Below are 13,380 nucleotides of genomic sequence, written 5' to 3' on the forward strand. Positions count from 1 at the left end.
TCCAGTCTAGTGAGACTTTGGGGATATGTTTAGGAGCCGCGTGGAAGGACCACTGGGTAAGTAAGGGAGGGCATATGATTGTTTAATGGGTAACATACATTCATTTCTCTGGATGTAAGCGACGGTCAGCGACAGAGGCAGGGAGATTTTTTCTTTCACCCATCCATTCTTTCCGGGAGATATTTTGATGAGTTGTCGCCGTGTCCCATGAAGTATCGTGCTGTGTAGTCAGCGGCCTTGTGTGCGATTCATTTCCTGATAGGGGATGAATACTGCGGATTGTTCAAAGCTCCATACCCCAGTTTGAGGAGACAGACTGTCGGTTTGTAGGCGGGGAGGGACGATGGCCCGCTGAGGCGGTGAATGGGAGGATTTATACATGGCGCACAGGAATATGTACCATACTTTTCGTCGTCCACGCTGTTCGGGGTTGTGACGTGACCGAAGCTCCTTTGCATCCAACGCCTGTTGCCGCCCGACGTTTGAGCCTACGACGCCAACTTGGCAATCACAAATGGTTCGTCGCGTCAATGTCTCGTGTGGAAATCATGTTTTCATTTACCGTTGTCTCGTCAAGATTAAAATCAAACACTTTCCTGACGCCGTAGAATTCCGTCTGTTCCTTGCCGAAGAGCATCGCTCCTCCCGTGCAGTGGCTTCTCGGGAAGACGGAGCGCCATCCGCCATTGCTCCCCAAAAATGGCCGATCATCTGCCCCTATCACATCCGAACAGAATTTTAGTTGAGACATGTAGACACCCACCTAGCAGATTTTCATCCGTCTACCAACGCCGGCCAAACATTTCATGTTCCATCTTTTTGGGCGCCCTCCTGGCCTTACCGGCCAGCAAGTTGGTCTCCGGAGAACCCTGTCTGCTGGTCCTCGCAGAGGTGCTACGAGAGGACGGCTCGACGTAGCTGTCGTCGCCACGGGAGACCGCATCGGGTGCATCGCGGCGGAACAGGTCCATAATTTCCTTGAAGCCGAGCTTGAAGGCATCCTTCTTCATGCCTCCCTCAATAGCCGTCTCAGCAAGAAGACGCTTCTTCTCCTGCAGCGCGAGGATACGCTCCTCCACCGTCTTCTCGACGGTGAGCTTGTAGACAATGACGTCAACTGTTTGTGTAAGGCGATGGACTCGGTCAATGGCTTGCTCTTCGACGAACTAGCGTATTGTCTGTCAGCTTAATGCGTTGAGAGGGAGAGAGAGGGTAAGAAACTTACGGGGTTCCAGAAGGGTTCTAGGATGATGACGCGAGTGGCTGCCGTCAGGTTAAGTCCCAGGCTGCCGCACTTGAGACTGCACAGCAGGATCCGTGTGTTCTTATCGTTACGGAGACGGTGCAGACTGGCCTCCCGCTCGTCGTTTTTCATGCTACCGTCATAGCGAGTGAACTTGAAACCCTCCTTGCGAAAGAAGGGCTCAACAAGATCCATCATGGAAGTGAACTGCGAGAACACGATGAATTTGTGTTGGTCGACTTCCTTATGCAGAATTTGCATCATCTGACGGATCTTGGCGGAGGCTAGGATGTGAGACACCTGGCCGTCAGGGTTGTAATTCGTATCATTGTCAGAATGGAGCTCCAACTCGTCCACGCCCATGTCCTCTTCCGATTCGGTTTCGCTTTCCGAGTCGGTATGCGATGACTGCGACGCATCAAAGTTCTCCTCCTTCACCTGCGATGCTATCGCTGCTATCGAAGGGAGGCTGTCATCGGATGCGTAACTCTCTTCCACGCTTCGCCCACGTCTATCCTCATCGTCTTTAACAACGAAGCTGTCAAGTTGATTGCCGTCTTCTTCGTTCTCGGATTCATGATCAGAGTCGTCGGATCCAATCCAGTCGCCGCCGCCCTCGGCGTTCTCGTCATCCTCGCCGCCGGCCTTCCCCATTCGCAGTTGGCAACGCTGGTCCTCAGGTACGAGCCAGCTGCCATCTGCTTCTTCGTCATCACTGTCGACAACAATGTTCCTGTTTCTAGGTCGGCGTGCTCTAGGCTTGTATGGTGTTCCGTCCTCAGCCTCGGCTGCCGCAGGCTTCTTCACAATCCCCTTGACTTTGCCCTTCTTGTGCTTAGGCTTCTTTGTCTTTGGTGTCTCATGTTCCTTGAAGTAGGCCAGATCATCATAGCATTCTTGACAGGTATCTCTATCGCTGCTGACAACATCCTTGGGAAGGTTTCGTCCACAGATACTGCATGTCTTTGTGACGATGCCCATTCCGCCGAACATGTCGGCCAGAGAATCCATGTCTGCCGAGGAGTTCTTGTTGGATGTGTCAGTGGACAGCGCATCCTTGTCCTTGTCGAGCTTGCCCTCAAGCAGCTTGGGGTGATTGCAAGCTTGTCTGAGCCGCAGAAGAAGGACCAAGGCATTAGCATAGTCTACCTTCCCCTTCAACATCCTCTCGATACTCTCGTCGGCTCGAGTTTCCAGTCTGTCGTAGAAGCGGCGCTCAGCAGGAGAGAACATCGTAGCCACGGTAACGACCTTGCGCTCAGTGACCTTGAAGCCTGTGCTAGACTTCTCACCGTCCTTCGTCGGCTTGCCACCTGGATTGAGGGCCCCCTCCTCTTTGAGAATATCCTTGGTACGTCGCTTCATGAAGCACCGTAGAAGACTGTGGAGGCGGCGAATAGCAACATGTCCTTTGCCGTTCTTCAGAGGCTTCTCAATCTGCTCTTTCCATTCCTTCAGGTCGTCATATGGCTTAATCCGCAAGAACTTGATGAGGGACTGCAACTCTTCCAGATTGTTCTGCATTGGGGTTCCCGACAAACACCAGCGGTACTCTGAACGCAGCGCGTAGCATGCCTTTGTCGACTTTGCATTGCGGTTCTTGATGGTATGTGCTTCATCAAGAACCACACGCCACCAATGAAGGCCAAAACATCCTGCCTTGACGCCGTTGTCATCCTCGGACGAGTGGCCCCATTCGGAAACCAGGACTTGATAAGTGGTCACAACCACATCGTAGGCGGCAAGGTCCTTGAACCTCTTGGTGCGTTGTGGCCCATGATGAACGCAAACATTAAGCCCGTGATTCTTAGCCACCTTTTCCTTGATTTCCGACTCCCATTGCCTGATCAACGCCAGGGGCGCGACTACAAGCGTCGTCCTTTCGATGCCCTCGAAATGCTTCTTGTAGCCTTTATCGCCTTTGGAAGGCTTCTGGTTGCTAAGGATCAGGGAGATGGTTTGCAGAGTCTTACCAAGGCCCATGTCGTCTGCCAGAATACCACCCTTTGGGACCTTGCCTCTCTTGACTGGGCCAAGCTCACGACCTCGCATCCACTCAACACCTTCAACTTGGTGGGGAAGGAGCTTCACCTTGAGACCTTCCATAGTACCATCATTGACAGCCGCTTCGGCTTCCTTGTTTTGAGTTTCCTCATCGTCCGACTCCATGCCGCCCTCCAACAGTGCCTTCAGGTCGGCTGAGGCTTTCGCCGGATCGGTATAGAACTCGGCTTCTCCAAAGCTGCCGGGAGGTCTGTAGGTGGAAGGGTTGGCATCTGGACCAATAGAGCTGTACAACGTGCGCGGGTCCGGTTTCTTGTCCTGATATAGGGGAACAGACGGCATGGCTACATTTTGAGGTCTATGGTGCTCGGGTCGAGATCTACGTTCGTTGAAGACGCCTGCAGCCTTTTGCTTGAGAGAGGAAATAATCTTGGTGGGATGGCCAAAGACCGGCTGGTGTGGTGAAGAATGTAAAGGATCGCGACGTTTTGTGTCCGAGAAGAAGGATTCCAATGCATCAGAGGGTAGCGTTGATTTGTTGCCTGAGCTTGCGTCGCTCTCCTTGGAAGTCGGTCGAGATGGGTGCTTGAAGTCGTCCCGCGTAATCTCTACCAGTTCAGGGCTGACTGAGCGTTGGATCGGCTGACTGCGACGCGCAGACGTGTTTGGAATTGCCGCCCGTGAGTTCGATTCTGGCGTTGTCGACACACGCATAGCGTCAAATCTGGCTGCGAGGGCATCGGGTTCGAAAGAGGATGAACCTCGGCTATCGGATCGTAATGTCCCACGAGAGACTCCACGGAAGTCTCTGGTAGGTGTGCCTGTTTTGGGCAGTTGGCGCGCGGTCGAGGACTGCGAGTCCTCGTTTGGGTTGATCGGGCGCAAGGGGCCCTTGGCCGGATTCCGCTGGTTGACCATTGATGTGTAGCTTAGCCGTGACCAGTCTTGATATGTATTATCGGACTGCAGTGGTTGTCCTGTCTGCGCGCTGGCTCGAGATGATCCGACTGCGCTTCGGGTCAGAAAGCGAACTTGGCTCGTCTGGTTTTCTGTCGTTTCAAAGTGGAGGGGTCAGATGTTGACCTTCGTTGGAGGGGGGAAACAAGCGAATGTGGGCTGTAGTAACGCCGCAAGAGCGGGATCAATATAGCTCCGGCAAAGTGAGGAAGTATGCCGATAATGAGGTCCTTCTTTATGACAGGATGGGTTTCACCTTTTTGGAAGAGTCCAGAATGTGTAAACATAACAAGCCGCGATTGTTGGGAGGGTTTTGATTCAACGTGAACGGGATGTGCTGTTGATACCATTTACCAATGACATAACTTTCCCCAGCAACGGGTAGGCAACCAGACGCCACTAGGCAGATGTGGGGCAAGAATCTACCTAGAGTCGAATTAATGTGTGGCGGTGCCCATTCTCGCCAAGTGCCGCCTTAGCAGGAGACAGTGCACGGCTCGCAGTTGCACTTTGCGCCTCAAACCCGGGCCGCTTTTTAGAGTCTCACAGAGCTGCCTCACATGCCAGTAAACCTTGCAGAGCACGATTTGACGGCTTCGCAGTCATGCAATCATTTTCTAATGATCTATCATCTAGATGGGGTATCAGTGTATGGATCAAAACCAACACGCTCCTTCGCTTCCATCCTCGCCCTCAACCGCTCTTCTCCCGTCAGTCCCGTGGTTGATGATTCTTCCAAGAAGAAATTCAGGATATGATCGTGCATGGTTAGGTGCGGTGCCTGTTGAAACTCTTGTAGACTCGCCAATCTAATCAACATTTCCATGAGGGAAAGAGAGGTGACAACCGCGCCAAACGGCGATCTTGCGACAAATGACTCCGTATTTTCCATCGCGTGTTTCGCTACCTCCCGAGAGAAAGATGAGACTGACGCGGCTGAACCCGTAGCTTTGACGGATGGGGACGACTGCAGTGACAGACTCTGAATCTGCGCCATGAATCTTGTGTCTAACGATGCCCTCGAACGACGGGAACATGTTTTCGGAGACGTAGCTGCTGATATTGGGCCCGAGCTTGTGTCCAACCTGTGCACTTCCTCCCCAAGATCTTCTTCTTCAGTCTCACTGCTCTCCGAATCGTCGTCATCTTCAAATACTTCCACAGCAAGCCATTCCGGATCTAGGTGGCTGGGGAAGCTCCTACAAGAGGGTTTGGTAGACAGCTTGGGCATTTGCTCCAGCATGTCCAGCGCCGCACTCTCTTCTCGAAGCTGGCGATCGATGTCTTCCTGCTCATCCACAGCCTCTTCATTCTCGGATCCGGAAACTATAATGGAGTCGGCTTCGTCGTCGAATGCCATCACTTCTTCTTGCATATCCAAGGGTGGCTTTGCATGGAGGTCTCGTTTTAACAACAGAACGGGATTGTTGTCTGTTCCTCCTCCACCAATATTGAGGATTCGGCCGGTATCGGCATAGAACATCTTGGAAATTTGATGGATGGGGATAGACTCGCGAATGCCTGCGCGTCTGATGTCGTCGTACGGGGCGGCCTCATCATCGAGGTCGTCGTGGGCACGGCCATCGTCCAAATTCTCAATGATCTCAAGGTGGTAGGCATACTCGTTGCGCTGACCCGAGCCGTAAGCATTTGACCTGCGGAATCGAGACTCGGTGAATCTGCTGTGTTGGGCCCCTGACGGTTGGAAGCCTTTGTTGGGATCAAAAACGTGTCCTGTCGGTATCCGACACAGCCGAACCCTGGCTTTATGAATGACCTCCTGCCACAAGGGTTTACGCTCTTTCTCCCCGAGACCATACGGCGCCGAGGTATCTTCGGATGACTTGTTTTGTAGTTTTTGGTGGGTTTGCGAATGACCTTCTGGGTGTGCCGGTTGTGTTTCGGGTGTTGTCGAGGCGTGACCGAGGAACAACATGTAGATGGACAGTGTGAAGACAGGTCCTATCTGCACAGGGCGAGAAGGATCAACGGCGAACTGGCTATCCCCATATGTGAGGAAAGTACCTGCTTGCAAGAAACGTGACGGCGATACACCCGGGGACATGGAAGAACTGAGGCTCTCCCCTGATGCAGATATGGCCATGTGCAAAAGGGGGATATCGTTGTCCAGCTGATTCAAGAGGTCCTTCATATCATCGATGATCGCCCTCAGTTCCTCAAGATGCTGTTCAGAACCCAGACTCTGCGGTAGGGCTTGGCTAGTTGCTTCGCCCATCTGTGCTGCCTGCTCAACGCGGCGTCCAAGAGCAGCGATACTCCGCCTAAGACTCTTGGCCAGAGGCAACGCCGATTCCAGGAAGGCATTGCCTCTGCCCGACCTAAGGAGCTGTTAGCCGGTGGGTCGAGGGAAGTCGATTAAATAGGGACATGTACTTGAACTCTATGAGATCTATGGCAGGAGAAACGATCCGCAGGGTACGTTAGCGTAGTGGCCGCGGTGCCAAGGGCGTGGTCTCTCACCTTGATCTTGCTGTCTAACCTCTTCTGAAGCTTCTTGATCTCTGACCGAACAGCCCTATCATCGACAGTTTTCATAAGGCGTGAACACTGAGAGAAGGCATAGGTCGAAGTCAAGGCAATGCCCGACCTGATGGCCATGTTCATTGCCTGGGCTCCCAGTCTAGCGAGTAAGGCATCCATGGTTGTTCAGGTTCCATGCTGGTGCTGGGAAAGCCTGGTCATGAGTAGATTACCAATGCGGCAGAGGGCTTTTTTCCGTTTGTGTGCAATCAATAGGCGAAGTCGACCTTCTGCCTCGAAGAACTAGCACAAAGAGGTGATATCTTCCTGGTGCAAGTCTTGGAACCAGGATACCTCAGGCAGATTGCCAGAGGTGAACCTGGTCGGTGACGGGATCGTAAGGCCTAGCAAGGCGTGGAAGCTCGCCCCTCACTGCAATACTACTGGAGTCTGAGCCCAGCCCAGCCCAATTGCAGTGCCCGATTTGGGCAGAAGGGGTTGGCAACATCGCACAGTGCGAAACGGGCAGCCAGGCCCGCGCTTCTCACGTGAACTCAGGAACTCTCCCTTCTATTTATTTTTCAACCCATGGGTGCACGGACCCCTCTGTTAGAAAAACGTATGGAAGGCGCCCTGTACCCCTAACAGGGCGCACATTTCCGACAATCCCTCGACGCATCTGTCCTCAACACCACCACTTCAGGACCCCTTTCCTCTTCAACACCACACAACATCAATCAGATGCACACCACATCGAGCGACTAGGCAAAGGCTACTTCTGGAGAGTTCAAGCCGATGCAAACGACACACACTTTATGCAGCCCCGTGCAGCTGCAACCGGCTGCCCTAGGTTTTTCTCCCTCTGTGGTTTTCCCTAGGGTAGCCCTGGAATAAGGAGAAACTGAAGCAATCAGTGCCGTATTACGGATACTTGTCAGTACTTGTTAGGAAGGGGTGGGAATCCGGCCGGGTGAAGGATATCTTGGATTAATGGGCAGGAATGGAAGGCTCAGGGGGCTGGCGGCCCATTATGAAGGCATATCCAGAAGGAAGGAACACACCGATCGAGCCCATAGGCACTTTAACGGAAGGAACAACAACCAATTTGACCTCCTAGGAGGTTAGCGTCGGAATATTACAATAGGCCGGTTCCGGCTGAGTGCTTTTTGTATATCTCCTTAGCTAGCTGCCCTAGGCGCCCTTTGTCCTCTACAGGAACGTCCCGGCGTTAAATATTACAACAACAACAAAAAAAAAAAATCACGTGAACTCAGCGAGGGGCATTCATCGTGCTCTGGGTTTTGGAGGAGCAAATTACCCCTCAATCGAGGCACGCAACCGTGGACAGTGCCACAGTGTCAAGGCAGCGCCGCGGCGACCCCGCCGAACGGTGGAGCCCGCACTTGAAAGCGTTCGTCAGGTCGATACACTTGCAAAACCTGAGCCGCTGCGTTGGATCTTTGCGAAAGGATAATTAAAAAATTTGCCAGAACCGCAAAGGGCTTCGAATAATCTAAACCATTTGACGAGTCGAATAATCAGGAACTTAGTGGCACGTCCAGCCCAAAGCTGAGTCACTAGAATCCAGATCCAAGCCGTAGTCACCTTGTCCTCATCACCTGTTCCATTTGTCTCCCACCGTTTTTGCGTCCCTGCCTTACCTCAGGTACTGAAGTCACTCACTGCCTGCCTGTACCTGTCACCTTTGTTGCCGCCACGGGAAAAATAAACCCTCCAGCCCCTCTTTAAATCTTTCTTGGGGCGCATTTCGTTAACATCCCATCCCACTTCCAGCTCTGACCGCATTCTCTCCCCAACCCCTCGATCCCGCTTCCACTCTTTCACCACCTACTCATCTTACTCTTCGATAATCCATTCCATCCGCCCCGCTGCAGTCCATCACGATGTCGAACCTCAACTCGTGGGAAGACGATCCTTCGGCCCAGGATGACAACCTGTCGCGCCAGGCCCAGCAGCAACTTAACCTCAACCAACAGCAGAACTCTCAGCCCGGCACCTTCCGCCCAGGCGCCTCCTCCTTCACCCCCGGAGCTCAGGCATTCCAGCCCGGTCAGCAATACGGCGGCTACGCCCCTCAATACCAGCAGTACTACAACCAGGGCTACGCTGGTGCTGGCGGCTTCCCTCAGTACGGTGGTCAAGGTCAACAAACTTTCAACCAGTACGGACAGGGCAACAACTATGGTGCCTATGGCCACCAGGGCTACCAACAACCCTACGGTATATTTCACATTGGGATATGACCTTCATCACAATCACCGCTAACACGAAGGACTCGTAGGCCAGGGTTACCCTCAGTACGGCCAGCAGCAGCAACAGCAACAACAACAGCAGCAGCAGCAACAGCCCGCCCCGACCATTGCCAAGCGCCCCGCCGATGCCCCCGCGCCCGCGCCCGCGCCCCAACCTACAGTGAAGAAGGAGGGCGGTGCCAAAGTCTTGAGCATTGGCGGTGACGCCCCCAAGCCCAAGGCGAAGGTCCTTTCCATCGGCGGTACTGCCCCGCCTAAGAAGGAGGAGAAGAAGGAGGAGTCTGCTAAGGAGGCCGGCGCCGCCGCGGCCGAGGCCGGAGCCAAGGCCACGGCTGCCAAGGCGATTGAGAAGACGGGTGCTTCTACTACCAAGTCCGGAAAGACCTCTCCGTCCCCTTCTTCCGGCCGCTCAAGCCCCTCTGCAGGTGAAAAGAAGACCGCCGCGAGAGATGTCGACGCCGTTCAAAAGGAGCAGACTGCCGACGTCGACGAGGCGACTCTGAAGGAAATTTACGGAAAGGAGCACGTCAACATCATTTTCATCGGGCACGTTGATGCCGGAAAGTCCACTCTGGGTGGCTCCATCCTATACAACACAGGAATGGTAGATGAGCGGACAATGGAAAAGTACAAGAAGGAAGCCAGAGAACTCGGCAACCCGTCTTGGTACCTCTCCTGGGTCATGGACTTGAACAAGGAGGAAAGGTCACAGGGTAAGACGATTGAGGTTGGCAGAGGTTACTTCGAGACCGATGTGCGACGATACAGTATCCTTGACGCTCCCGGCCACAAGACCTACGTGCCCAACATGATCGGTGGTGCCTCGCAGGCTGATGTCGGTATCTTGGTCATTTCAGCCCGTAAGGGCGAGTACGAGACCGGCTTCGAACGTGGTGGCCAGACCAGAGAGCACGCTATGCTTGCCAAGACGCAGGGAGTCAACAAGTTGATTGTTGCCATCAACAAGATGGACGATGCTACTGTAGAATGGTCGCACGAGCGCTACCAGGAGTGCACGTCCAAGCTGTCCCAGTTCCTTAAGGGAACTGGTTACAACCTGAAGACGGACGTTTTCTTCATCCCCGTGGCCGCCCAGCAGTCAATCAACATTAAAGAGAGGATTCCCAAGGGCACTGCCGATTGGTACGACGGACCCTCATTGCTTGAGTACCTCGATGGTATGAAGGCTCTGGAGCGCAAGGTCAACGCGCCTTTCATGATGGCCGTCGCAGGCAAGTACCGCGATATGGGCACCATGATTGAGGGTAAGATTGAGGCCGGTGTCATCAAGAAGGGCATGTCACTTGTCATGATGCCCAACAAGCAGAACGTGGATGCCTCGGCCATTTACGGCGAGACTGAGGAGGAAGTGCAGGTTGCCCAGTGTGGCGACCAGGTTCGCATCCGTCTTCGAGGCATTGAGGAGGAAGACATTATGCCTGGCTTCGTCCTGTGCTCGCCCAAGCGCTTGGTGCACAACGTGCAGACATTTGAGGCGCAGATCCGCATCCTGGAGTTGAAGAGCATCTTGTCAGCGGGCTTCAACTGCGTGCTGCACGTCCACGCTGCCATCGAAGAAGTGACTTTCGCCGCCTTGCTGCACAAGTTGCAAAAGGGCACCAACCGCAAGAGCAAGCTGCCGCCTTCGCACGCAAAGAAGGGAGACAGTATCATCGCTCGTCTGCAAGTCATTGGCGGTGCCGGCTCAGTGTGCATTGAAAGGTTCGAAGACTACCCGCAAATGGGTCGTTTCACCCTCAGAGACCAGGTTCGTTCCGCTCGCTCTTGCCTCAAAGTTGCTCGCCCGACGGCTAACATATGAGAATAGGGACAAACCATTGCCATTGGCAAGATTACGAAGCTGATCACTGACGAGGCTTCTTAAATTGACAATGGGTGACGCGAAAACAAGACTCAATTTCGGGCGAGAGAACCGAGCCGAGTGTTTCTTGAAAACGGCAGGCGCGAAAAAGCATTCGCAACAACAAAAGGATGAAGGTGTTCTGGGCCACGACCGACATGCATAGAGATGGGGCTGGATAGCGTAGAAAGAGGAGTGAGCGACGTCATGAAGTGAGGGCGGCAATGCCGTGACACGGACGGACGCGACACAACAGACTCGGCATGACAGGGCCGACCGCAGATAGCATTGTGAAGGAGGATTGGGGTAAGTGATGGGAAAGATGGATCGATCCAAAACCAGAAATCAATCTCAAACCGGACAAAACACGCACATGACGATGGCTTCACGTTTTGACCCTGTATGCGTGTGTGTGTGTGTTTGTGTGTCTGCGTAAGCGAGCTAAGGTAGCAAGAGTTGGGATTGTCGGATTCCGAAATGACTATCTGGAACCATTGTGTATCCCGAAAGATTCCGACAAGTAGGACATTCGCGGGGCTGCAATGCCAAAGAGTTAGAGAACAATAAGGGTATCCCCAGCCCAGTCGGCGGTTCCGAGATTTTCTCGTGGAGGTTAGGAGCGGGCTCTGGAGTGACAGCCCAATTCGAGAGTACCTGGGCACAAACCCAGGTACTGCTTTCAGAGAGGTACGTACTGAAAGGTTCCGGCAATGGGCGAGTGGGGCGAGTCGAGCGGAGCCGAAGAGACCCGGCACTGACGGAGGCGTACGTCCTAGTTGGCCCTGGTTAGTTTCCTGTTCTGTGTGGTGTAATGCTAATACGGACGCGCCGAGACGACGACTACGTATCGTGGGGTCGATGCAGTTGGCAGACTGTTCTTCCCCCGCCCCCTCTTCCGTATCTGACTAGCCAGGCCACTCCACGAGATGTTATTGCAATGTCGGTTCTTCATCTTTGAACGTGCCCGGTCAGATGACCCGTTGACCCCATGACGAGCTGTGCCTGCCCGAGACGAGATGATGACCATGTTGTCCATCCTTCTGTTATCTCCATTTTACGAGGTATTCTACCAGTCATAGGTGCTCTCGGAACGAGAAATGTACGTAGTGGGAGGGACATGACATGCATGGCCTCTCTCGAATACAAAGGTAGTAGGAGCGGTACGGCACAACAAAGGATCAATATTCAGCCAACGTAGGCTCTGGCACCCCTGTTGTAATGGTACAGGAGGTTGTTATGGCATGCATGTGGGTTTGCGTATGACCTGAGAGTGAATTGTATCGAGTTGCGACACTCTGCGCATTACCGTATCTTGGAGTTGCAGTTATGATACAATCAACAAGTTGAGCAAGGAATTAAATTGTGTGCGCCGGAAGATGTCGGAACAGCAAGCTGAGGATGAGCCTCTCTGCACGGCTAGCGGCGCCCATTGGGCGAACGGCAATGGGGAGCGCGGGGTAACTCGTACCAGGGCGGGGCGCTCACACACGCGCACACACCCACGCGAAGCGGCTCTCTCCTTTCGATGCAGCTGTCCAACGTCATCTTTTTGCAAGATTGGCCGGGGCCCATCCCACCTACGAGTCTGTGGATCCATCAGATCCAGCCGTTTTGAATCGTACTTGGCTTCCCCTCCTACCCGTGAAAGCCCGATGAAGAACTGTGCTGGTTTGGGGAAAAGATGGGGTGTGCGTGTAAGAAGCAAGACAAGACACCCGTGAAAGAGGGGAAACCCGGGGGGCATGGCATTTTGTTTTCTTGCATTGCATTGCCGCGATGCGTTGGCGGGGTTGGCTTCACACGAAGGCAGAAAACTAGTGCTGTAATCAATCACTTTGAGATGGTGTTCCTAAACATTATCGTGGATGTCGTTTCAGCTTGTTCTCTTTGCCTGTAGGTTACGGATACTGTTTGCCGCTTGGACGAACCGAAGGGGCACACACTTTGGGGGTCATCATAAAGCTTTAAATTACTACCTTATTTAGTAACACAACGAGAAGCAAGACGAGAGAATCTTTACTGCGCTGTACTGCAATTAGTCTGCAGAGCACAAATAAAAAAGGGTAGAGGGGATTCGGACAGAGACACGGAGCTTTCGTAGGCGCATGGAAGCCATGCGATTAGGTAGACTTTCCGCGTAAGCGCTGGTTGGTTACTGGGTCGAGCAAGATGGCAGGGTAACATGCTTGCAGAGCAACCCAGCGGGCTCGCAGCGAACTCGCGCTGCAGCGGGGAGCAGCATCTCAAGCCAAAAGATCAGACCGAGAAGGAACTTGCCTATTACCTCCTTGTCGAGGCCCGTCTCAAAGCCTTGGCTTGCTTCTACTGGGCTTGTGGTTGGGCTGAGGTGGGCTGAGAGCGAGGGGGCGGGGTGAGGAAGACATCCTGACTAGGTACAGATACCCAGGACCCGGGCAGGGAGAGGACAAAGGCATGATGACGGTACCTGTAAGAAGCGGGTGTGAGTCTAGGTAGGTAGGTACTGCATCCCTACGTACGTACGTACGTACCCCTTACCCATGACGAGACAGCAGACATGTGCCTCGCGCTCTCTCCTCAGT

General features: G+C 53.5%; 3 protein-coding genes across 3 annotated transcripts; 1 reads left to right on the forward strand and 2 right to left on the reverse strand.

Moving 5' to 3' along the window:
• Window positions 1-782: 782 nt before the first annotated feature.
• Window positions 783-4,165, reverse strand: GLRG_10592 (SNF2 family domain-containing protein; the record flags this gene model as incomplete). The annotated part of the gene is made up of 2 exons (XM_008101277.1): window positions 783-1,166; window positions 1,226-4,165. 2 exons carry the CDS (start codon window positions 4,163-4,165, stop codon window positions 783-785), a joined length of 3,324 nt encoding a protein of 1,107 aa, XP_008099468.1.
• A 667-nt stretch (window positions 4,166-4,832) lies between these two features.
• On the reverse strand, window positions 4,833-6,865 carry GLRG_10593 (RanGTP-binding protein; the record flags this gene model as incomplete). Its single annotated transcript, XM_008101278.1, has 2 exons — window positions 4,833-6,551; window positions 6,686-6,865. The coding sequence occupies 2 exons, from the start codon at window positions 6,863-6,865 to the stop codon at window positions 4,833-4,835; spliced, it is 1,899 nt and encodes a 632-aa protein (XP_008099469.1).
• A 1,724-nt stretch (window positions 6,866-8,589) lies between these two features.
• Window positions 8,590-10,843, forward strand: GLRG_10594 (elongation factor Tu GTP binding domain-containing protein; the record flags this gene model as incomplete). Its single annotated transcript, XM_008101279.1, has 3 exons — window positions 8,590-8,926; window positions 8,988-10,726; window positions 10,787-10,843. The coding sequence occupies 3 exons, from the start codon at window positions 8,590-8,592 to the stop codon at window positions 10,841-10,843; spliced, it is 2,133 nt and encodes a 710-aa protein (XP_008099470.1).
• Window positions 10,844-13,380: the final 2,537 nt, after the last annotated feature.

The sequence above is a fragment of the Colletotrichum graminicola genome (genome assembly GCF_000149035.1).
Source record: "Colletotrichum graminicola M1.001 genomic scaffold supercont1.63, whole genome shotgun sequence".
NCBI lineage: Eukaryota > Fungi > Ascomycota > Sordariomycetes > Glomerellales > Glomerellaceae > Colletotrichum > Colletotrichum graminicola.